This window comes from Thunnus maccoyii, chromosome 22 (genome assembly GCF_910596095.1).
Source record: "Thunnus maccoyii chromosome 22, fThuMac1.1, whole genome shotgun sequence".
In the NCBI taxonomy this organism is placed as follows: domain Eukaryota; kingdom Metazoa; phylum Chordata; class Actinopteri; order Scombriformes; family Scombridae; genus Thunnus; species Thunnus maccoyii.
Genome location: NC_056554.1, coordinates 7,639,922 through 7,665,934, shown reverse-complemented (window position 1 = coordinate 7,665,934; position 26,013 = coordinate 7,639,922). Strand labels below are relative to the sequence as shown.

Sequence of the window (26,013 nt, the reverse complement as noted above, 5' to 3'; positions counted from 1 at the left end):
TGCGTCAGCACTGATGAGCTCAGCGTTACCGGTAGAGAGGGGTGGGGGAGCTGGTGAACAGAGGGCGAGAGAGAGAGAGAGAGAGAGACAACAAGGAGAGAGAGAGAGAAAGAGGGAGAGAGAGACAGAGAGAGAGCGAGAGAGAGATAGAGAGAGAGAGAGAGAGAAGAAACTGGGTGTTGGCGCCTCAGAGACACACTCACGCATCACAGCAGAAGCAGCAGGGTGAAGACAGAGCATCCTTCCATCCTTCTCTCGGGGAAAAAACACGACTGCTTTGTGAATTATTGAAGCCGTACAAAACCCTGTACATTATTTAACATAATCAAAGCCGGAGATATACTGTACGTCGACACCAGGAGAGCGAATTCTCCGCAGAAAAAGAGAGATCGGTGTGAAAGCAGACGGATCGTTTCAGCACCTCGGACAGCGATCATGGCTCCAATGGTGGAAGAGGGAGCTCAGCTCGGTGAGTCCAAACTCTGACAGGTTCAACGACGAAACAGGTGTTAATGTGTGTGTTGGTAGTGGTAGCCCTGGGGTTATTTATCTCCTAAAAAGGACCGCGTAATTGATTACATGTGACTCATCTCAAAGGTGTTTGCGTTATTAGTGGCCAGGGGCTAATATTTTACTTTTCATTTACTCTGATTTGGTGTAAATGAAAATGGTGAGAGGAAAAGAAAGTTAAAGTAGCCTATTTTATGTGTGAAAGTGAATGACTAACGAATGTGCTGTGGTTTTACTGGAAAAATCAACGTGTTTCCAGCCTCCATTTTGCAGCTAAGCTTGAGGGTAACAGCTAATGATGAAGAAAACCAACCATAGAATAGGGAAGATCCCTACCCCTTCCCCTTCCCCCCACGATAGTTTGTATAAAATTTACTTGTTTTTATTGTTTTTTGGAATAAATAACAATTTAAAAAAAAAAAAAAACACCACCACCATAACCTGCAGAGGTAATGCCTAGAAAGCACCTGTTTGTTTTCTTGATTTCTCCTCGGCTCAGCAGCTCCCTCGCCGCCCACCCATTGCCACATCCATCTGTCTGCTGTTGTTGCCTTGAAAACCATTCCACCCAGGACGTTAGACTGAAATATTGATGATAGTAAAGGGAGAAAACAGTATGTACAAGTGATGTGATCTCAATTTGAAATGAGTTTACTATCCTTTCTTATTGCTCACCCACGGATTAGTCTGAATGAGATGCAGTCCCTCTAGATCAGTAATACATTTTAGATGGATGCTTTGCCTACTACTATCAAAATAAAAGTATACACTATAAGTATACACTAAAAATGAACATATAGGCATGATAACCTATAGAATAATACCATATAGTAGGAGATAGCAATCACATACAAGCCTATATGATCAGAAATGGCTCCACAGGAGGTGAAACTCTTATGCAACATAACCTTTATAAGTCCTTTATGTCAATTATATGAAAATAATTTGGAAAATATGAAGGAAAATTAAGATTATGGTTTGCTTTGTGTTAATGTGGCACTTTCAGCATCAGAATCACCCAGTCAACATGGCTGTTATGTGAGAAATGTGTAGATAAATGATCAACAATTGTTGCAGCACTGCTGATTTTCTGATGATTTAATGTATGTTAACCACAGTAGATTTGACCCGTTGAAAAAGATTCAAAATACATGAGTACTCCCCCCTCACTCCCACCCCACTTCCCTCTCTCTCTTTGTATGGGTGTTAACCTGAGTGCTTTTCCAATGGGCTGCCCTCTTAACTGCAGGAAATGGTCTGTGTTTTGTCCACTGAAGTAGACCTATTAACTCTGACTGCATGAGAAGGCAGTATGATTGCTGTTGAGTCACAGTTCAACACCACGAAACAAAGAACTGAAGTGTTCAGTGGCAAATACCGCTGTAATATGTCTCTATAGTAACGTTTTAATGATAGTATAGGAGACAAAAATACCATTGAAAGGAATGAGGTCCTTAAAGCTCCACTGTCAACCACTGTTAAAAAGAAAATGTGATTTTAAGTGTGTTCATTCCCTGTGCTGAGTTTAAGCAATTCCTTCCTTGCTCCAGGAGGAGTATAAATGAGTTTAATAATGTAACTGTAAAACAGTGACTATCACACATTTTTTGCTGTCAATTATGCTATCATTGTTACTGTATGTCTTAAACCCTTTCAAATTTAGATTTTTTCTGGTTAAAGCTACAATTTATAATCCTTCCATGGAGACATTTTCAGTTGGATAAAAGAGCATATTAAGCCATTTAAAGAAATGGTAAAGAGATATGTGCAGATGGGATATCAAGGTGAACAGAAGAGAAAAACTGACATTGGACAACATTTGACTCTCCATTTGCGCTGAGGTTTTGTTGCTTTTCTATGTTCTGGTCAGCCATTTTTATAAACCTGTCATCAAGAATTCAAGCAGTCAAATAATGACGTTATGTAGTTTTCCCAAGAGTTCAATACTCACACCAGCTGCTTCCTGTTGATATACTGTAGCCATGTTTGGAGTATGAACACAGCAATGACGATACTTCATTGGGGTTGAAAAAAATGTTTTCATCTCCCTCTGAGTCAAGATTGCAGCCTGCGTCAGTCAGACACACAAAATGGATTCAGTTGCCTCAGTACAACAATAACATCTGTTGAGGTTGTGTAAGCTGAACAATTATTTTATGTGTGTTTTTTAAAAATGTCCAATAGTGTTTGTTGGAGTGTGAAGTCGGACATTTTTAATTTATTTTTTCTCCTCTTCCTCCCTTTCTCTCTGTCCTCCTCCATAGTGACAGTCCCAGCAGGTGTTGCTGTGATGAGTGTCTTCGGCCTTGTCTTCACTGTATCAGCCTTCTCATGGATTTGTTGCCAGCGTAAAAACACCAAATCCCAGAAGACGCCTCCTTACAAGTTTGTGCACATGCTCAAAGGGGTCGACATCTACCCGGAGAGCCTCAGCGGCAAGAAGAAGTTTGCTGCTCCTAACGCCACAACAACTACCGACACCAGTAAAACTGATGTAAACGGAAACTGCCATACTGCGGCGCCAATGAGTCCGACCAGCACCGGTAAACTGGCATCAAGTCCAAACGGTTCCAGAACGGCTCTGCATCTGGACCTGGAGAAGCGGGATCTGAATGGCAACTTCACCACCAAACCATTTCACCACCACCACCAGAAGGTGCGGAGCTCCCCGGACCTGGAGCTGCCCTCACCCCATGCAGGGTTCACCCAACCTGGGGTGATGGACCGCCGTGACCTCCCCTCACCATCCAGCACCCTCTCTAGCCAGGCGCCCACCCCAGCTGTGGATAAACCCCAGGCAGAGGAGAGAGAGGGCGGGCTAGGGACCCTCCACTTCTCCCTTGAGTACCAGCCAGAGAAGAAGGCTTTCATTGTCCATATTAAGGTACTAAATGTGTTTGGTCTGGTGTTTATGTGTGTGTGTGTGTCCAAAAAACAGGTTTCACACAGTCTTGACTGATTGATTGATTGACTTATGTTCCAGGAAGCCCATGGCCTGACCCCAACTGATGAGCAGTCGCTGACATCTGACCCCTACATCAAGCTGACCCTGCTGCCGGAGAAAAAGCATCGGGTGAAGACCAGAGTCCTGAGGAAGACTCTGGACCCTGCCTTTGATGAGACGTTCAGCTTCTACGGGATCCCGCTGGCCAGAGTGTCGGAGTTGGCCCTTCACTTCATGGTCCTGAGCTTTGATAGGTTCTCCCGTGATGAGGTCATTGGAGAGACCCTCGTCCCCTTGTCCGGGATCGATTTGTCAGAGGGGCGTGTCCTGATGAGCCGAGAGATCATTAAGAAGAACGTCAAGGTAAGATGTGTAGAAATCCACAAGTTTGACCCTTTTGAATTCATGTTTTCTGTTTTATTATTAGACTTCCTTTGAGTTGAATAATTTGGATTTAATTTATATGCGGTAAGTTGAAAGTGATTTCACCGCAGGCAATAACGACAGTTCCAGTAACACTCAAGTTGACCATGAAATCACTTCAAATTCCAAAATTGCTTCAATAATGACTCATCATTTCCTTCATTATAAAACCATTGCAACAGGGCAGTTTAGAGAAATGTAGTGCTTCCTACTACATTATAAATCAGTGCATAATAAACCTCAAAGCCATTTACTAGTAAACATATAATGATATTTAAAACATAGAGCGTTCTCAAACTCATCTAAATGCAAATTTGTCATGTTGTGTTACTTGAAACCACACTAAAATATTTCATGAAGTGTTAATTTGACAAATTCATCACAGACATGTACTTTCTTCATATCTACGTCTAGTTAGGTTAGCAAAGTGTTAATGCTAAATGCTTTGAAAACCAATGGGTAAATCAGATAGAAAGTGTATCGCTCTGTGGAGACAGACAGACAGACGAGATCTGTTGTACCAGTATAGATTTGCAAGGTGATACTGGGGTGTGGTGTTAGGCTTAAATGGACTGCTGTGAGTTTTGTGCTTTTTCTTCATTACTTGTTTCAGCAGTTTTTGCTTTAATTTTATTGTCCTCTTTTACTAAATGTTCCAAATTTCTCATGAGCTGACATTTCTGAAATCCTGCAACATGAGTAGAAATATGGAATTCTTCATTTCATGCTTTGAACAGCTAGAATTGATAAGATATAACTCCTGAATTATAGCAACTTTTGTGTTTAATTGAATGAAGATCAGACATCCCAGATATGTACATTTCCAGGAGTGTATTGAATAGACGAAGTAATATCAGCACCATTATAGATCTGTGGGCTGGTGGTCAATAGATTTCAGCCCCAGACTGGCTTTTCCTGGCATTTGCAAGGACCACAAATGTACTGGAGTTCATTTCCAGCTTTTCCTTTTAGAGAATTATCTTTGCTGTACTGATACTGCACTGAAGTAATATGACAACTGTGAGAGGAAATGCCCACATGAATATCTGTATTTCTTGTAAATGTATTGGACTGAACTTTATGGCACCGGCTTTGGCTACAACACATCCTGTGTATTGGTGAATTTAAAAGACAGAGTGGAAGATGATATTGTTATCATAGGCCTGTGGTCAAATATAAAGCAGTGCTCTGTAGATTGGTACTAGACAGTTTGGCTGTACATTTGCAGGTGGAATGTAAGATGATATCAATGTAATTATAGATTCCTTGGCTGATCTTGTACTCTGCTAAAATGAAAGCACTGTGCCTACTAGATCGGAGCAGATATGTTCAAGCCCATTTGTACATTCCTAGGAGGAAATGTGAGCTATCTGTAATATCTTTAAAGATCTCTGATACGATATAGTACTCCAGAGAAGCACTGGGAAATGCGACTCAGATTCTGAGAAATATAAAAGGTTCATTCCATCTGAGCAGAGCTCCCCCTTTATTTTCATCATCAAGAGGATAATATTTCTTAAACTATGTTCTGCTGGCAATTCCATTTCTCATTTGGGTCCCAAGAGAGACAAATCTCATAAACCTCTGCTGTAGGGAGGGGCTGTCTGTACTTGTTTTTGTGCGATCAATCAAAAATTTGTTTTAGAATCCATGATATTGCTTTGCAGTGGGTTATTTCTGGATTCTTTTGTAAGATTTGATGTTGGTAAGTAAAAGAGAAAAAGCTACACTTACAAGGTATTTTCTTTATTTAAAGAGAAAATAGTGGTGCTGGTTCCCCTGCAGCGGAAAGAGAATAGATTTATGTGCAAATAAAAATGCAGAGAATTTGTCCTGATGGTGTAACTGGGTTCTTATTTACACACCTAGATTGACTTTTTAGGATGCAAAGTAACACTGGATTTGACTTTTTAAAGATGATTTTTGGCTGAATTCTCTCAGTGTGAGACGCCTACTCTGTTTTTTCGAATAAGATGCAGCCCCTTGCCAAAAGGGTGGTGGCTCTCTTTGTCTGCGTGGCATAGATTTAGTCTCACTGCTTTGTTCGTGTGTGTATGTGTGTGTGTGTGTGTGTGTGTATGAGCACACAGCAGTTCAATCAGTACAATCAATACACCATGTTGCAAGCACCACGGCCACCCCCCTTTTTTTCTTTTCTTATAGAATCCATCCCAAAGACAACAACAATTGTATAGAATAGAATAGAATAGAATAGAATATTTTTTGTCAAGTCATCTGTTCTTCTCATCTGAAATACTGTAGATGTACAATGTCTCCTGAGGATTGATATAAGAACACACTGATAATGCACACACATCTGTATTTTCAGAGACCTGAATATCAGGTCAGGGGTAGAAGTTGTGTCTCCGTGTGCCACTTTTCATTGCCATGGCAACTATGAGCAGAGGCGTGAGATCCCGTTAGGCGTGATCACAGCATCCCCAACATCGACCCTCTTGGGTGTGGACGCAGACATGGATGTGTGTGTGTGTGTGTAACGGTAATACAGTGGAAGAACTAATGCGGAGCACATTAGGGTGCTTTTCAGTGACATGTTGGAGCTATTTATGCTGTGAGAACACACCCTGTAAGCAGGTGATGATTATTTAGTTGACAGCAATGTAATCGTCAGCATTGACACCATTTACTGTACAAGCAGCTGCAATTTTCACATTGCTGATAGTGGCTAATTATTTGCTAAATTATTTATTATTACATATATTTCCCAAATTACTGAATATTTATATAAGCAATATTTTATTCGTTTGACGTTCTAAAGAAGGAAAGATATAAATAGGAGGCACTGGATTTAGCCTTACTCAACAATATATTATGAACAACAGTCTTTGCATGCAGCATCTGGGGTGAATGAACAGGGTTAGGACAGAAGGCAGGTTTAAAAGTAAAAAATAAACATCTTTTGGCATGTTTAGTCTGCTGTATGTCTGAAAGTCTCTCCCTCTCTGTCTCATTTCACACCTGCCATTTGCATCACTTTTTTTGCTTTATCTATTTCACACCCACTCTGTCTCCCACTTCTCACCCATTCACCCCTCCCCTGTCTCCCCACAGAAGTCTTCTGGCCGAGGCGAGTTACTGCTCTCCCTGTGTTACCAGTCCACCACCAACACTCTGACTGTGGTTGTCCTCAAGGCTCGCCACCTGCCCAAGACTGACAACAATGGACCTACAGGTAGATAATGTAATTCTAATCCATTGGACTGCTGTGTGGTGCATGTGTGCACCAACTTGCCTCACATAACGATAAACAGATCAAACCAAAGTCATCTTGCTCTTCCTGCCAAGCAGCCCAGACTACTTTGGATGCTGTGATAGTTGCCATAATGACACCGCCACCGCACTGAAGTAATCTGATCAGGATGTGATAGAGAGCACTTCAGTGACAACCACACACACACACACACACACACACACACACCAAGTATTTACACAGCCAACCTCTTTTGTCCTCATCACTAACATCCATCATTTCCGCTCTATCGATTGCCGTATTGATCTGGCTTAGGAATAATATGCCACTCTGCAACCGCAGCAGGGATGGATAGTTACCATGCTTTTTTTTTGGCTTCTATCCCTACTTTCTTCATCTACTCTTGTCATTCTTCTTCTCTAGATCCATACGTCAAGGTGAACCTGTATCATGGAAAGAAGCGCGTGTGCAAGAAGAAGACCCATGTGAAGAAATGCTCCCCCAACCCGGTCTTCAACGAGCTCTTTGTCTTTGATCTGCCCTCTGACGAGGGCCTGAGGGACACCAGTGTGGAGCTGCTCCTGATGGACTCAGACACAGGCAACTCGCGCTGCCCGAACACCGTCCTTGGGCGCCTGGTAATGGGCACGTCGGTGGCGGGCACCCCCGGTGAGCACTGGCGAGAGATCTGTGACCACCCGCGTCGCCAGATCGCCAAGTGGCACGCCATGTCTGAGGATTAAAACACCGAGGTGTTGCTGGATTCTGTCGTTCATGTCCAATCTGGTCTAACCGCGAGAGGGATGGAATGAAGATGGGTGGGATTTAACATCCTGCTAGCCAGTACCCATTGGACTTTCAGTAAGGGCGGGCGGGAAACAAGGGGGAGGGACTTTGATGTTGTGGGGAGGGTCATTTGAAGTGATGTCATCATTCAATCAATCATTCAATCACTTATCTTTGAAGTTATTGGGGTTCAGCGGGGGAGGGCGGGGCATGACAAAGGGAACCCCATAGCTTTAAACGATCCCAAAGACTGTCACAGAAAATCACCTGGTAACATGCATCATCATCTACATGGCAACAACCGATTGTCACGGTAACCGTGTGCAGTGCAGAATGTCTTAAATGTCGCTATTACTCTTCTTTTCTTCCTCCTCCACCTTCTTCTTCTTCTTCTTCTTCCTCTTCTTCTTCTTCTTCTTCTTCTCTTTCTTCAGCTCTTCCTCCTATAAATAGTATCCTAGTCCATCGTACGAAAATCAGAATGAACCACATCTGACAATGCTGTAAAAAATGTGGATTATTAAAGTTTATTTTATAACAACAATGTTTTATTCATAAAGATGTAGATTGTTTTTATTTATGTTTTTGTTTTGTACTCTTCTGGTTGATTTGTTGAACATGTTTTGTAAGTATAAGTGGTATTTCATATATCATTACTTAAGTACAAGAAAGCCTAAATTAGGTGGTTTGAGAAAGGACTAGAACAGACTGAGTGCATTGGGGACAGTGGCTGTGGATGAATATGTGTGTGTGTGTATGTGTGCGTGTGTGTGTGTGTGTGTGTGTGTGTGTGTGTGTGTGTGTGTGTGTGTGTGTGTGTGTGTGTTCGATATGAGAGTGCTTGTGCTGATTCGCCTGTCCAAGTGTGTGTCTGAGTGTATGTGTGTTATAATGTTTACTGTAGGTGTTTTATCCCCCTTACTGTGAGCACAAAGACAGCTGAAATGTAAATGTATGTACCTTACTATAAAATATGGCAAGTTCTGAGGAAAAAAAGTGACTTTGTAGTCTTTATTTCACAAGTATCTGTAAAGTTAATCGTATGTGTGTGTATGTAAATGGAATAAGTTAAGGTTAAGGCAATTTTCCACAGAAAATCACATATGGGATCATTGTATTGAAAGATAAAAGCCTTTTTTAAAATTATAATACTACAGTACATAGTCTATGCATGAACATGTGCATTTTTTTGTAGAAAAACATTTATTTCTCAAAGCAAGGTATCAAAAAATTATGTTTTAGTATAAAGAGAGAAACTCAGGTATCGTATTGACACAATGATACCCAGCCTTATAACAAAGAATGAATATGGGTAACAGTATACCAAATTATGGACAAGTAAAACACAAGTTGAAGACCATGAAAATCAATGACATGACACAGAAATTGAAATCAGCTCTAAAAGTGTGAAATGTTATCAATGGGGGCAAAAAACAGTATACACAATACTGTTTCCAAATAAGACGTGCACTACACAGTATTACAAACTGCGCCGATACACAAATATATATACGATTCCTATCATACAGTAAAGATTCATTTGAAGAATGTGTGTGTGCATCCTCATCTCCAGCACCTTAGGGATGACATCATTGTGTCCCTTTCCAAGGCTGATGATGTAATAACTGCTGAGTGGCTAAGTGCTCTAGGATGAAGTCATCGTGTCTGAATTTAATATCAGCTAAGTGGTTCAGTGAGGGAAGATGGCTGGCTCAGCATGCTTGCCCCCCTCCTTTACTTCTTTCTTTATTTCATAAAAATACAGATAAAACTAAGAATTGTATCTTTACAACCTCTCTCTGTATCCTCCCTCTTCTCCTCCCTCCTCCAGTCTCTAGTCTCACACTGAGTTACATCATGTGTTTGGAAATGGAGCCTCAGGAAAAGCAGGATGTTCTGTCACTGTTGTTTCTCAGTGGATCTGACCTGTGAGGTCGCTCTCTGAGGTTTCTATTTAAACTTCGGCTGTCATTCTTTGAAGCAATAAAATAGACCTGTGCAATGTGCAGCATCCCTCCCATCCCATACTCCTCTTCTCCTCTGCCTAACCAATTACAGTCGAGCCATTTTGCTGATGCTCTTATGACTCATTGTCCTGAACAGGGTCAGTGTCCTGTAAAAGGACATTTTGGTACTTGTGGCAATGAAGTGGAAAAGCACTGTAAACATTTCTCATCTCTGGAAGGAGAAATAATCTGGCTGGGTTGATACATGAGTAGATTAAAGAACCACTCTTACAATTAAGTGATAACATAGCATTAAACATTAAAGCTGCACTAATCTTCTTTTTTTTTTTTGGTCAAACATAAGCTGAAAGGTGTCACTTATAGTGATGAAATCATGGGGAATTGAAACCAGACTCATTTCTGCAGAGCTTTTTAGTGTTTTTCAGTTTATTATTTTTACAGCTGGTTTTGATTCAGTCTTACTGCTTCCATAATGTCGTGTCCAGCAGCAGTAGGCAGCTGTTTTCAGCAAAAAAAAGCTCTGTTAGGCTACGTCCAGTGTTTGCTATCCACCCCGAACCAAACAGCAGAAAGATTTAGCAGCTAGCAGATGAACATCATGGAGCATTTAGTTGCTAAAGAGACAGATATTTACCTCAGGAGTTGGTGGAGACCAAAACAAAGCCTTGTGAACACAAACAACTCAGGCTGAATGCTAATGTTGCTCCATGTCTGTTGGACTTTTGGATTTAAATAAGCAACTGTTGGCTAGCAAGTTTGCTATATGAGCTTATATGGTGATAATATGTCAGTGCTATATTTACCGCTTGTTACACTGCCCCCAAGTGGCCAAAAAAATCATTTAATGCAGGTCTATTTTTTCCACTCTTATTTGCATTCCAGAATATATTTTTGAAGACATGTTTTAGCTGGATGATTTCTCTAATGAAAGCCTCCCACACCCCACTATCAAATCCCCCCTTTCTCTTGTGCAGACATATTGATTGACTTCACTATCTCGTCAACCGTTCATCCAAACAGGCCCTAAATTCTGCTTTTATGCCTGTCTGTCTCCCTTTTTACTAGGCCTATAATTATTGGTGTGTAGCCTTTTTATGTTGGGAAAAATGAGCAACAAAATACAATGAAAAATGAAATGGTGGCATGAAAAGAAGACAAAAATAATGTCTGAATCAATCATAATAAAAAAAACAAAATTGAAAATAATAAAAATGAGGCAGAGACATTTTTCAAAAGATCTGCAGGTTTTCTTTTGATAGCAAATGTCAGTTTCATTATGCAAAAACAGTTTTTTGACCATTCAGGGAAGCATATTTTAATTTTTCTTTGCTCTTTTGTTGCATTGATTTAAGAGCCATTGCAAGGTTAGCTGTCTCCTCATCCTTTTCTGAACTGTTAAGCTGCTTTAATGGCATCATCACACACTGAAACACACACACACACACACATACATACACACACAAAGTAAGACCTGCAGCATCTGATATTCTCCAAATTTTATAGTTCTATCATTGCTACTCCAGCTCTCTATGTGGATGAATCGTATATGTTAACATGCTTAGTGTGTGTGTGTGTGTGTGTGTGTGTGTGTGTGTGTGTGTGTGTGTATGTGTATGTTGATAATCAGCCCAGTAGAGCAGTTATCAGTTAATCCTGCAGGATCTGATCAAAGAGGGCCTTCTGTGATACATAACCAGACCCTTGCTCTCTCCACTGGCAGTCCTCCCACGTGCCCTCATGTACATCAATATGTAACCTGTCTTCATCCTAACGTCTGTCTCAGTGAGGTCAAGTCAATTTGTGTCTGACAGACAGGTACAGAAAGCAAAACTCTATCAGCAGAATGCGTGTTATCTGCCTAGCATACAAAGAAGGAAGTGTGTATGTGTCTGTGTGTGTGTGCAAGAGAGATTTGTGCTAATTAGATGACTTTTAGGAGAGCACGTAAACAGAAATCTCTGTTCTTATTAATGCATCTCAACACCATGGTTGAGCAACATTCCTCTCTTTCGACATCATCCTTCCCTTTTTACTCTGCTACATTCTTACATTTTCAGTGATAAAAAGAGAAACAGGCATCACTGTTAATTACCAAAAAAGCTGCATAAGACTAGATTTTTGGTGAATTACAGAATACAAAGAGGGAGGAAATATTACAGCTGGAGTATTGCACTGTTGCACAAGCTGTTCTTAAATTCAGTAGTCTACGTTATGTGTACAGTATTTCCTAAATTCTTAGTACTAGCTTGTTTCAAACTAGTGATTAAAGCTGGTTGCACAAATATAACTTAAGAAATGCCTTAAAGGTTGCAAGGAAATATTTGTAGTGTTTCCAAATGCAATCAACTATGTAAACAGGAGCATCACAAGCTTAACATGTCAGAAATAACAGTTTTAGGGGACCTAGTGATATGAACTTGAAGTTTGAAGGTATTAGATGAAGAAATGTGTTTCAGTAGTACACCTGCAATTTAGAGTGACAGGGGAATATCTGATTATGTTAACCTAACCAGTATTAACACAATTAGTCTTATTTATTTTAAGTTATTCATTAATGTTAAGAGAATTTTTCATTCAAGAATTTGACCATTAAAATTACATTTAGACTGTAAAAGATGGCCTGTAGCCCTCTTATAGAGGGTATCAGTCTTGCATTAAATACTGAATTCCACTGTATGCAGAATGTTGCATGCATGTCTGCACAGTGTTATATTTTCACAGCTCACTGTCAGCAAATATTGTATAGTAAGTATTGGAATACAAGAGAGTTGCAAACCTGCAATGGTAGAGTTATTTAAAGCTTTGAATGGGTTGATTGGGTTCTGTAGGGTTGGCATGGCCTGTGGTGGTGGGGCCCAATGAGACATCTTTTCATGGGGCCCTAAATCCCTGGAGGCACCCCTGAATCTGGCATTATTAACATTTTGTAATTTGAGGTATATTGTGTTGTTTACATCGTCATGAAACCTTAAGTCAGATTTGTCATCTATATTTCATAGTTACTCTTTTACTCCTCAATCTAAATGGATCATATATTAGCAAGCTAACGTTAGTTTTGTCAGTAGGCTTAGTTAGCTACACAACAGCTACAAATGGCAGTTAATGAGTGAAGAATTATTTGTAATAACTAATCTCTATGTATAAGAACAAGTTTGTGTGGTGTGACCTGTTTTGGGGGATTTTTTTGCTATATATAAATCTCTACGTTAGTTGAGTTTGAACGTACAAAGACTTCAGATCTCTGAGATATACCATAAAAGAGATTGTGAGCCAGATCTGAAGCCTGGAGTGCTAAGTATGCGTGATCTACTCCTCTGAAAATATCAATCTGCAGAAGCAAGTGATTGAATGAAAAGAGGAAAGTTTTCAAAGTGAGACTGCAGAAGTGGAGGAGGAAGTAGATAGATGGCCAGAGGGAGGAGGAGGTGAGACAAGAGTCAGACAGCCTGACAGGAATGGAGGGAGGTGTGGAGAGGGATGACACAGCGCCATGTTCAGATATGAAGTAGAAGCGAGCTTGGAAAGCGAGGGGATTGAAATGAAATTGATGAGCAGGGTAAAAGTTAGTTTGGGACACGGCGAGATGAGTCTGTGAATAGCTGATGTGTGTGGGTTTGCAGACAGCCATCTAGGTGGGTATCTGAGGATCATTTGTGGCTAATGAAAAGACGACAAAGGCCTGGAATGAAGAGGCTGAAACGCTAAATGATTGAGAACTAAACCTGATGACTTCAGCAGAATACACAAGAGGACTATTCAGTGACTTGAAAGAGACTGCTTAAAGCTGAAGGACGGACAGAGTGTTGTATAGCTCAATATCCTCTTTTGACTTGGAAGATGAGCCTAACATAATTGATAAATACAGCAGTAGATCATATTAAGCAATTAATCAATTCCTTAGTAACCATAAATTACACTTTTGACTAAATTTTACATGTTTTCAAATGTATGCATGTACTGTCACATGGTTTTAAAAGTCTAACATTCACCAAAACACTAAATTAGATTATAAACACACTAGTGCTGAAGATTGTCTGCAAAGATTAAACATTCACCTTAACATAACCAGTTTCCCATAACTGGCATGTATTTACCTGCACTATAAAGTAATCTTCTATTATTTGAACATCATATTCATCATATCATACTTTTAGTAAACACTGATAATCTGTCAAAATGTGGATATATGCACTTTATGTGCTGGACACTGCATCATATATTCTTCATGTCAAATGCTGTTTTGTAAAGTGATAATACTTTGTCAACCAAGCATCTTAGTTATGTATGTTAGGATGTTCAGTATTTAGTGTTTATTTCATGTAACAGTTCACTTTAAGGTTGTGTTACTGTGATGTAAACAGAGGAGAAACGGTTCATATTTATATAACCTGTTATCTGTATTGTATCTTTACCATAGGCGCACTGTGCCGATGTGCAGAGGGACAGAGAGGACAAACAGTAAGAAAGAGCAGGAGAGGTGAGAGGGGGAACGCAGGAGAAGGAGGGAGAGAGAGCATATGTGTGGTGACAAAACTTCAAAGGAGTTAATGAATTAATAATGGGGACAACATTCTTATATAAGACTCTGTGTTAGAAAGTGTTTGCTGCAGATTCAGATTCAGTAATGTTAACAGGAACGATAGTAGTCTACCGTTACTGTAGACTATAAACTGTGTTTACATCCTGAGCTCAGTGGAACTGCAAAACCAAAAGACTAGTAAAAGAAAGTTTTGTTATTGTTGTTTTTTTAACAGTTCCAACTAGGATTTGTGATACTTGGACTTACTGTAGGTATCACTATAAAATTTCCATCATCCAGGGCAGCAAAGCCTATTCTATTTATCATGCACTGTGTACACTGATACACAGCCATTTACAGACTCACATTTAGACCTATGAACAATTCACCTGATCTGCATGTTTTTGGGCTGTTGAAGGAAACTGAAGTGCAAGAGGAAACCAGCACAGACCTGTGGACTTTCTTAGGCAACAGTGTAAACCGGGGACACACTGAGTCACCTACTGTATCTATTATTTTATCAATGTCTTTTTTCATATTTGTATGAGTGAGCTGTGATCCCACTTTAGATTTGTCCCATGTGTACAGTATTAGGAGAGAGAGCTTATTTTGAGAGCTGAAATTCTGCCAAGTATAAGAACACTGCAGCATAAAAGTTTGATGTTCTCACCAATATTGTTGGCCTTGTGTTTTGTGACACTAAGGTGGAAGAACATTACCTTTTTGCCTTTTAGGTCTGGTCCGATTCTTTCTCACACTTACTAATTATAAATATGCATTAAGTCACACTGCATTGACTGACAGTTAACTCTTTCAATTACATTTTTAGTGATATCATCATCAGTGTTACATGGACTCATGTGGAGGAATCAAAATTGTTGTTACCAACAACAAAGTTATACAGCACTTTACTGCACCTTGTGCGTATATTTATGTTCTCTGAAACAACATGTGTTACCATGGTTACTAAATTATGGTCAGATGATGGTCGAACAGCTTCCAGAAAGCCCCTTCACCCACGCCTTTCTGATGTCAGAATAAGGGGGGAATGTGTCCAACAATTTCTGTAATTGTACAGATGAGTACGACACTATGACCTTTCTGCCCACGGTCTTCAGGCCAATCAGTCCTTGGATGCTATTTTTTAAAAATCAGACTCCAGGGCGTCTATTCTCTATTCATAACCTCAATAAATATACAGTATTTATACACTTCCAGTTGATATCTCCTTATTGAAATTACTACAGGCCCAAAGTGGAGTTGTGGTACTAGTATATAAAAGCTCCTTTTTGATCACACGTTTTGCCCTGTGCTTAGTTACCTCCACTGTTCGGTTCAACCCACTCTGAGTCACTGCCATTGTTTTGTCCTCCTGAGACATTTAATCTATCATCATGCTCCTCTTTAAAACCATATGTATGTTAGTCTGTCTAGAGAAATCTGTCCCCAATTCATTTTAGGATGGAGGGGATGAGTCATTGTGCAATGACCTTCACTTAGGCAGACAATTAAACAAGTTTCACTGAGACCTTTATGTTTGGCACTCACACTGCATGCATGCATACCACTACACATTATTACACACAATGTCAGTGCATGTTAAAAGCATCCCTAATCATCGACTCACTAAAGTGACAATAACATTAACCATCTGTCTCAATCCTGATGTTTACACCACAGCACACACAAACACACACACAAACACACATACTAATTACCTCATTTTAATGGGGGACTGAAGGGTGCCTATTAGTCAGGTTGTGAGAGCACAGAGAAATAGATTAGTTAGGGGTTGAAACCATTAGAGGGAAAGAGGCTGGCATTGGTTAATGAGAGCAAATAATAGCTTTTGGGGAGTTACAGAAGCTGCTCAAGAGATGAGAACAGAACATGTGGTAAACAGAATTTCACTGTTCATTAAAAGGTTAGTTTTAGACTCTTTCTTTGACTAGTTTTAATTAGCAAAAAGTTCTCTCAACCCAACCAGTCATGGCAAATGGCCGAACACCTAGAGCCTGGTTCTGCTCAAGGTTTCTTCCTGATAAAGGGGAGTTTTTCCTTGCCGCTGTTGCCAGGTGCTTGCTCATGGGGGAATGTTGGGTCTGTGTAAATTAAAGAGTACGGTCTAGACCTGCTCTATGTGAAAAGTGCCCTGAGATAACTTCTGTTGTGATTTGGCGCTATATAAATAAAATTGACTTGAATTGACTTGACTCGATAATGTCTAATTAGTTAGTGTAATGACCCCTGACTAGAAATGCTTGATTTGTACCATTAATCTGGGATATGCAGCCCCGCGCAGTGGCTGAAAGTCTGCAGGCTTTATTCCATTCAGCAGGCAGTTTCACTGATTAACAGCCCTGCAAGGAAGAACTAAATCAGCTGCCTTTGTGTTTGGTTGGAAAGAAAATCTACAGATTCTGGGCCTTTCACGCCCCATCAGGGGTTTTACCATTTATGCAATGGTACATGCAGTTATCATCTGTCCATTCAAAAGCAAAATTAGTTCCTGATTGGAGCAAGTAATACTGAAAAGTCCCTCAGAAAATACACAAAGCTTATAGAGGGATACAAAAAATGAAAACTGTCATCATTAAATAAAATTAAAAAGCAGTTTGTTTGCATCGAAAAACTACAACTCCCACAAAAATGTACGTGCATTCTTGTGTCATCTTGACCTGGTGTCATCCATATCAATAACATTAACCAAGAATCTCCTCTAAAGTCATTTTTTTGATCCCCTCTGTCCCGCTGGTTCTACAGAACGAGTCTCAACTCACCCACTCGCCTCTTTTGTTGAGCCATGACATTTAACCCGCAGCGATATAGGGCTTATAGGAAACGTTTTTGTAAAATACCCTTAAAAACAGAAATATTAAATACACAGCAATATTAGGTCGTTTTTTTTCTATTGCCATCTTCATATTGACATATGGAGTGAACCACACAAGGACTGTTGAGGAAGGCGGTTTTCAAGTGCTGGATTTTTAGTTATTTGCATTATTATAAATGTTATTATTATTATAAAAGTGTATAAAAGTGTGGTTTTGAATGAGGTTTACTTACTTGTGGAACAGAACCTGGTTGTTGGCTTTCACTTCAGCTCTTTCTAGATTTAAAAGATTTTAAAAAGGGTAAAAACCTGGTCATCTTTGGACTAGCAAACATTTTACAGACACAGGTCCTGTTTTTCTGTTAGAACAGTTCTTCACAATATTTGAAGGTGAAAATGAAGTTATGTTTCTAACTTGAACTTCAAACAGAATCAAGTACTGTAGTGCAGATTGTTAATGAACCTGACCAGTATACTTTGTCTCCCTCTCCCACACTAAAAGAAACAGAGTATCTATTATGAATTGCATCGTCCACCCCTCCAACCAATCACAACGTGGTGCTTTGAATCCAATGACGGATCAAGTAATGGGTCCATATGGGTTGTCATAGCAACGGAATGAAGGCCACAGGTGCCCATCCTTGAGAGAGCCAGCAAACGAGTTAGACAACAAGATCCTGTTGGGTTTACAAGACAGAGCCTATGAAGCTACAAGCACCTGGAGGCTGAAGTGTGTGTGTGTGTGTATGTATGTGTGTGTATAATTTAGGCATACACACACACACAAACAAAAGGTTAAAACAGGTTACCCAATATGTTGCCTCGACATCACCTTTGCTGTCATGGCAACAGAGTGCTTTGGTGGTTCTAAGGTGGGAGGGCGGTGGAGAGCGTGAGAGACACAGTGAGAGAATAACACATGGAGGATGATAATTTGGGAGAGAAGGAGGAAGCATGTTGTGCAGGAGGCAGGAGATAGGTAGAGTAGGGACAGAGGTGGGAATGGAAGACTGAAGAGGCAAATAACTTGGTCAGCCTTTGCAGTCTCGCTCTGTCAGCCTGGCAGGGAGGCAGACGAATTAGAAAGGGAGGCTCTGTGAGATAATGGGCATGAAAGGAAAGGACTGGCATGAATGCACTGATAAGTTTTTACTTTCAGTGACAATCCCCAGTGCTTAAGGCTTAAGGCCTATCTTTTGTTTTCACAGAACAACATAAAGTATTGGGTTGTAGCTGTGGTCATAAAAGAAATAAATAATACATTAATAAAAATAGAAAGAGAGATTTTGATTTGAATTTACAAAGCCCTTAATTAAGCACTACAAAAGGTATACAGATGAAGGACCTCAGCTACATAAGTGCCTCACTGTGAGTGAAGAAAAAATTTTTAAAAAAGCACACAAAAAAAAGCAAGAAATATGTCCAGTGAACCAACAATACATACAGGACTTTCCCTTGTTACACCAGTTAGAAAAAGTAGACCAAATCTTCAGCATCCCCAAGTGAGCACAATACTCCCCCTCCAGATTGTCCACCATTTTTTAATAGGCATGCTCCATCCTTAGCTGAGCCTTCAGCAGTCCTGTAATAACCTTCCCAGCCTCCACACAGCCCACATCTCAGTCCTGGTTCTTACAGCTCAAAATGGCTAACTTGCCAGTAGCTGATAGGAAGTTCATCAGTGTGTGTGTACCTTTTTTCCTGGCTAGGTATTTGGGACCATAGACAAAAAATGAAAAAAGCTCCCCTACCCCCAAAAACCAACCCCTTAAAAACTCAAACAAACCTACCAACCTAGGACACTGGACAAATAAAGGTGTTAGAGATTCATATTGTGAACGAAAGACACACACCTCCCCATGCTCAGGATCCAGGTGCACTCCTTGTCTGTTCGTTGCTATTGCCCCGTGCACAATCCTCAACTGGTAGCTTGAACAGGGACTGCCAGCAGCCTTTTGGCGAAGAGCCTGGGCCATAAAACTCAGTCCACCTCAATGCTTTCATGGCCTGCAGAGACTGAAAGTACCTCACCTACACACACAGGATATAAGTTGCCTTTTTTCCAATTCCTCAAAAACATCAAGCTGTGGGGTTGTGAAAGAAAGGAGATAGCCCTGCCCCTCCTGCCAATTTCCCACATGGGGGCAGACAGCCAGTTGTGGAAAACTATATTCCACACTCTCCTCCCATTGGCCAGCTAGCACACGGTTCTCCTCCATGAAGGTCCTCAGATGCTCCGGAAGTGGAGCACACACTTCTTCAACAATCCGACTTAAAAGCCTGGGTCTGATGTTGGTGAGTTCTTGCAGGTGTCAGCAGATGTCCCAGCTTCACACATCCAGCCTCCCTCAGGGAAGATCTTACGCTAGCTAAAAAACAGTGGCTCTTCAAACAGCCACAGGCCGGCCGTAGCAGCAGGGTCCCTGGCAGCCTTCAGGATCTTCCATGCATCCAGGACAGAGGTGGAGAAAGGCAGCAGGCCTGTCAGATCTGCCTCCTCCAGCCTCAGAAGAAACAGTTGTTTACTGTAGCCCAGATGACTACTGTGCCACCACACACCACAGTGGTACAGCAGTCTCTGTGCAGTTTTCGGTTAAAGGCCATCTACTGAAAGGTAATGTCCATTAGGCCCTGTCCTCCTTCTTCCGCTGGCAAGTATAAGGCAGGAGCTCGTATCCAGTGTTGCCCTGACCAAAAAAAGTCCACTATGGCCCGCTGGAGGTCTTCAATCAGGCCTCTTGGTGAAGGTAGGACAATCAGTCCATGCCATGGCGCTGAGGCAACCAATGTATTGGCAATCAAAACTCGACCCCTATACAGCTGGGGTAGCAACCATTTCCATTTAACTTGGCACATACTTTCTCCATCACGCTCTCCCAAATTCTGCCTCTAGTAATCCTCTGTGCCCAAAAACACCCCCAAAACCTTTATCTTCTCTCCCAATGCATTATATTCTCTCCCAATGCAGACCTGCAGGCAGACTGGGTGCTGCCTCACCTGTAAGGCTTCACTTTTTGCCCAGTTTACCTCTGCTGATGAGGCCTTCTGATACAACACCAGACTGTCCTGTAGACCCACCATGTCCCCCTTATCCCTGACACACACATTTAAATCGTCCACATAAGCGGAGACTATCAAGGGTAAAAAGTGTTGTGTCCCTGACAGTGAAAAGTCAGACTGTAAAGCTGCTCTGAGATCGGACAACCCTCTCTTATCCCCCTCTGCACAGGGATTGGCCGGCTCAGCCCTAACCCAATCTTCACTAAACACTCAGCACCACTGTACAACAACCTCACCCATGATACAAAATGGTCACCGAAACCAGAAGCCTTAAGTACTGAAAACAAATAGCCAAGGTCCACCCTGTCAAATGCTTTCTCTTGGTCTAAAGAGAGAATTCCAATGTCAAGTTCACAGAGTTTACACAGGCCAAGCACGTCTCAAAACAGAAAGAGGTTGTCCATTATTGTCCCTGTATGAAAGCAATCCAATAGTACTTCATGCAGGTCAGGTCCAACAGAACACCAGAAATGCTTATAAAAGTCAGTGGTGAGCCCAACTATTCCTGGAGCTTGACCTGAAGCCATCTGACCAACAGCTGCAGTCAGCTCCTTCAGATTGAGTTCTATGTACAAGTCTGTCTTTTCCTCAGGACTGAGCTGAGGACGCCCCTCCAGCAGCTCTGCAGCACTGTCTGGATCACACTCCTCTGCTCCAAAGAAGGAACAGTAAAAAGGCACAGCATGACTCCTCATTTCCTTAGGGTCTGTTGTCACCCTGCCTCCACAGAGCTTTAAGGACATCATCAGCTTGCTCCTTGCAACAGAGAGAGAGAGAGAGAGAGAGAGAGATAGAGAGCGAGAGAGAGGATAGCTTTGAGGTGTTGAATAAATCTGAGGCAAACATGAAGGAAAAATCAACACAGGAAAGGAAGAGTGGAGAGATTAAACAGCACAATAGTCTGTCAAAACAGAGAACAGTTTCTTGGGTTTACTTGCCTGCAGGGACTACAGCTCATGAGACAGACAAAGGGAATGCATAAGGAGGTGAAATGTCAACATTGCCTCTTAATCTGGTCACAACGCAAAAGATCTCTGTGTAGCAGATGGCAAAATGGCCTTCAGAATGTAAACACATCTGCTACATGAAGCAGTTTAACATATGGGTTTATGCAGTTATGCAGTCCTTGTTGGTCTAAATGTTGTGTCAGCACTTTTGAGGATTGTGTAGCATGACAACGATCTCATTTAAAGAACAAAAATTATGGCACAATCGCAAATAAACAAAACAATAAAAACACTAAAATACATTAACACTCGAATAAATAAGGTACAATACAGGTAAAAAGAAATAAATGAACATCGCTTCTATAGCATCTGTGCAATGTTGCTGCGTCTTGTTCATCTGAGTGATGGCTGCTGGAATAAAACTATTTTTATATTGCTTTGTTCTACACCTTGGGACTATAAACCTCCGTCCAGAGGGGAGAAGCTGGAATTCACTGTGCAAAGGGTGGGCGTCATCATTTAAAATCAAGCTGGTTATGCGCTATAACTGTCTAGTGTACAAGGATGCTGGGGTAAGCTGTGAATCACCAATCAGCTTACTAGATCATTTAACAATTTGATTCAGAGAGTTTCTGTTCTTTAAAGTTAGTTTTCCAAACCATGACATTAAGGAAAAAGATAAAAATCGATTCAGTAAAAGCATGATAGATTAAGGTCACAATGGTTTTGTCAAAATGGAAATAGGACAGTTTCCTCAAACAAAACAAATGCTTGTGCTTCAAAGTTCAGTTTTGTCTGTGTGCTGGACAGGTTTGGTGCTGGACAGGTAGTGTACAGTCAATTTTAGAGCTTTTTCAATGAAAATAAGTGCCTGCTTAGGCTTACACTATGAGAGTGGTGAAAATCAACCACAACTGTATGGATCAGAAAACCAGAACAATGTGCTAAAAGACGTTTTAATCACTGTAGAGCTTAGAGGAACTGCAGAGTCATGGTGTAATTTTCTATGGGTTCTTTACTACAAGCAAAACCTTTCACATGGTCATTCATTTACTGAAGCTTCACACTTCTCAACTGTTGGCAAATAAGAACTTGCAAACAAAACCCCACACGCATTTACATGTAACTCTCCAATTAGAGAGAGTTGGTACCTGTCTGTCATGCACTGCTTAAAAAATCCTGTTTTCGAATAATGTGAGAAAATACATTTCAGCTCATTCCAGTAAGACAGCGTAGCCATATAGATACAGACATACATAGATTGGCCATTCAAACACTTAAAATGCTTCTCTTCCTGTAATAATAACATGTGACTTAATGAAATAATATCACTCACACAGAAGTGGATATTTATATCACAGACTGTGTGATCTAGTTTTCTCACCAGGATGAGAGACCAGTAGAAAAGAAATCAACTGACAGACTCAGTCATATGCACCTGTTTGTTCATGCCGCAGCATGTTTCTCCAGATTAAACATACTTTGAGAGTAAAGAATAGCATGTACTGTATACTTTAGATTTCCTGCCATTACATTTTTTTTTCTGTGATCAATTGAAGATTTCCTGCTTGAGAACAATCCATTACAGCATGTGTCAACCCAACACGTTCTGCCTGTCCTGCAGCCTTTTTTCACACTTTATTTGATCACCTTAATTCAAGGAGGATCAGAGGTTAAAACACTGACATTGCTGTCGTTCACAATATTTCAATACTGTCCTTAGTGTCCTTTCATAGCCATTTTTTTTGTACTGCACTATATATACAGTAGTTCAAGGTTTTCCCACAGGCATCAGAAGTTAGCCTCAGGTTAAGTTACTGCTTTCATTTCATCAGTTAGCCTAATCCAAGGTGATGTAACTCTCTTCATGCCTAGATTTCACAGAACAATCCATGGAGCTTGTTCTGATTTTACTGTGACCATTTTTTCCCCCTCAGAACTGTTGGGACAGTATCATTCAATATTTTCCCACTACGCAAGCTATAACACACTAAAATATAATATAACCAGTCCCATTTACCTTGTGCAGTGTGTCATGCTACAACTAATGTTGCCATCCCTCAAGCCCTCAAGTGTGGCTAAAAATGTCTGCAAACAGGATGATACCCAGGTCTGCAAGCATTCAATGGACCCAAGGTCCAAATCCCTAAGCACACATGACATTTGAGTTCAATAGACACTAAAATAAACACAAAATCTTCAGAATCTCATATTGTAGCACTACAGTACACCTCACTCTTGGTTCTGGTTGGGCCATCCTAAGTTAGAATGGGTTGTTATCAAAAATTACATCACACTATGGACACACTGGAAGATCCATACTATGATATGGAATAACAGTCATGCGTGATGTTTATCACTTATCACTTATCATTTATTTTAAGTATGTTTAGAGAAATGTCTGAATCCTATTGCTCAGTGCTAGTAGTTACTGACTTCTTAAAAATTAGCTGCTTTTCTTTATGTTAAAGCAAAATGGATGTCAGATTTGTTTCTTGGATGTAATCTTCCTTCATCATCTTTATTGCCTTGTATTCCCACAGCTGCTCTCAGAGACAGAAGGAAGGTGTGGCTAATGGTCTGAGGAGAGGAAGGCAGAGGAGGATCAAAAGAGCAACTGAATCTGAACATGGAAGATTGTGTGAGCGTGTGAGATTGGTGCGAATTGCATGTGTTGTTAACAGACATTTTACAGCCCCAGGCGACAGATGAAGCCAGAGAAAAACTTCCTTTTGATCTCTCCCATAACGCCCACCCACCCCCATCTCCCCTGCTTTCCCTCCATATCTCCATCTCTTCCTGCATCTCCCGCTCTGTGTTTCTTCACTTTTATTTATCGCTCTCATTCGACCAATCTCTCTCTGAGCAATTCTCAGAACATCCTCCCCTCCTCCTCACCGCATCATCTTTCAGATGCAGCTCTTGTTACCGACCATCCACCCTGCTCTCACTGCCCTTCTCACCGCATTCCCAGTGGTCAGTAGTGGCCTGCCATGGAGAGCCATCAGTCACGCACACTTACACACACACACACACACACGCTTGATCTCTGACCTAGCTCTCTTTCCCACCAACATCAGTCTCCTGTCGTGTTGTAAAACCCATAGAGATCATATATCCCCATCGATTGCCACTCACTTCTCATCCTTCTCTCCGCTGTCAGTCTCTTCATCACGTTTTTCTATCTGAGTATCTGCTTGATACACACACATACACACATGCATGCAAATATACACTCATAAGATCCGATCAAACACAATATGACACTTTATTTTCCCTTGAGGCAAATAAATTAATAAATAAATAGATGAGGGAACACTGACGTTAGATTCTACAACATGACTCACTGAGGCACTGGACTGCATGACAATTGACACAACATGAACATATCCACACGCGTGCGCACACACATGCACACACACACACACACACACACACACACACACACACACACACACACACACACACACACACACACAATATCTGTTGTCGGAAATGTGCTCTGTAACCTTAAGAAGGCTACAGAGTACATAACAACTTACGGCAATTGTGTAGCAGTTCGTACACACACACACATACACACAAATACACACACTGTTCCGCACATATTGCATTTCATCCTCGCTTAAGGATCAGCTCAATGTAATCACCTGCTTAACCTTTAACTGACTACCTATCACTCACATTGAGTGTCTTTAGTTGTGTATGCGTGTATTTTAAATCAACATCTTCCCTTGTGAAAAGGAAAAACTTTTCAATCATATGTTAATGTGTTTATTTTTATCTTTTTTATTATGTTCATTTTCATTATTTATTGTTTCAGTCTACAGTATATATTTTTGTTATTTTTTTATTATTTTATTGGGAGAAATCAAATGCTTTAATGTCAAATATGATAAATGTGGACTAGCTGAATTTATTTGGATTTTGACTATGGTATCTAACATTCATGTAGGCCTAAGAAGATAAATGATTTGTTACAGAAATTACTGGCTGTCCCTCAAACCTGCTATAAAGCCTGAGGTGACTGTGCTTTTCAAGCTGTTGCACCCAGTCTATGGAATGCTCTCCCTTATCTTTGCGATCCCTGGACTCCTGTGACATCTTTATGAAACAGCTGAAAACGTTTTTATTCAGACAGGCTTTCAGTCTGAATAGCTGCCCCACTTTATTTATTGCTTTTTAATGGCTTATTTCCTTGTCTGTTTTTCAGACCTTCTGTACAGTACTTGTTTATGTGTCTCAGTCTTGCTGTGAAAGGTTCTATACAAATAAGCGTTTACTTACTTTTCTATACTTACTTAAAAATGGTTTGTCAACTAATAAATTGCCATAAAGTCTCTGTGAGTTTATACCATAACGTCCCCATGTGGGTGTGTTGTGTTGTCTTTTGTTTTGTTTTGTTTTGCTTTGCTTTTTGTGATCAATTATTTATTGTATAATAAAGAGATACAAAATGGAGTACAAAATCAAACAGATCTGGAAATATGTAATAGGCACAAATTAGTGCATATATGCTAACTAGTATATACTATGCTATAGTAATGTATTCATGTATTATAATAATTAAACAATAAACAATGTCTTAAAATATTTAGTGTGAATCATTAGCTTAATTTTTAAAATTTGAGTCAAGATTTTTTTCAGTAAAGTTCAATATTATTTTAAAAAACAAATTGCCTAAAACTAGTATAGCACATTTAAAGTCCCACTGAAATCCCATTTCACATCACTCTTTGCAGTGAAAACTACAAACATGAAACTTGTGTTCATGTTTGTTCAGAGTTTATGGCTCTCGCATTGTGTAGCAGGC

General features: G+C 40.5%; 1 protein-coding gene across 1 annotated transcript; it reads left to right on the top strand.

Annotated features, from left to right (window-relative positions):
• The first annotated feature begins 206 nt into the window (after positions 1-206).
• On the top strand, positions 207-7,923 carry syt4 (synaptotagmin IV). The gene is made up of 5 exons (XM_042401138.1): positions 207-469; positions 2,775-3,394; positions 3,494-3,817; positions 6,950-7,070; positions 7,512-7,923. Exons 1-5 carry the CDS (start codon positions 436-438, stop codon positions 7,829-7,831), a joined length of 1,419 nt encoding a protein of 472 aa, XP_042257072.1. The 5' UTR covers positions 207-435; the 3' UTR covers positions 7,832-7,923.
• The last annotated feature ends 18,090 nt before the right edge of the window (positions 7,924-26,013 follow it).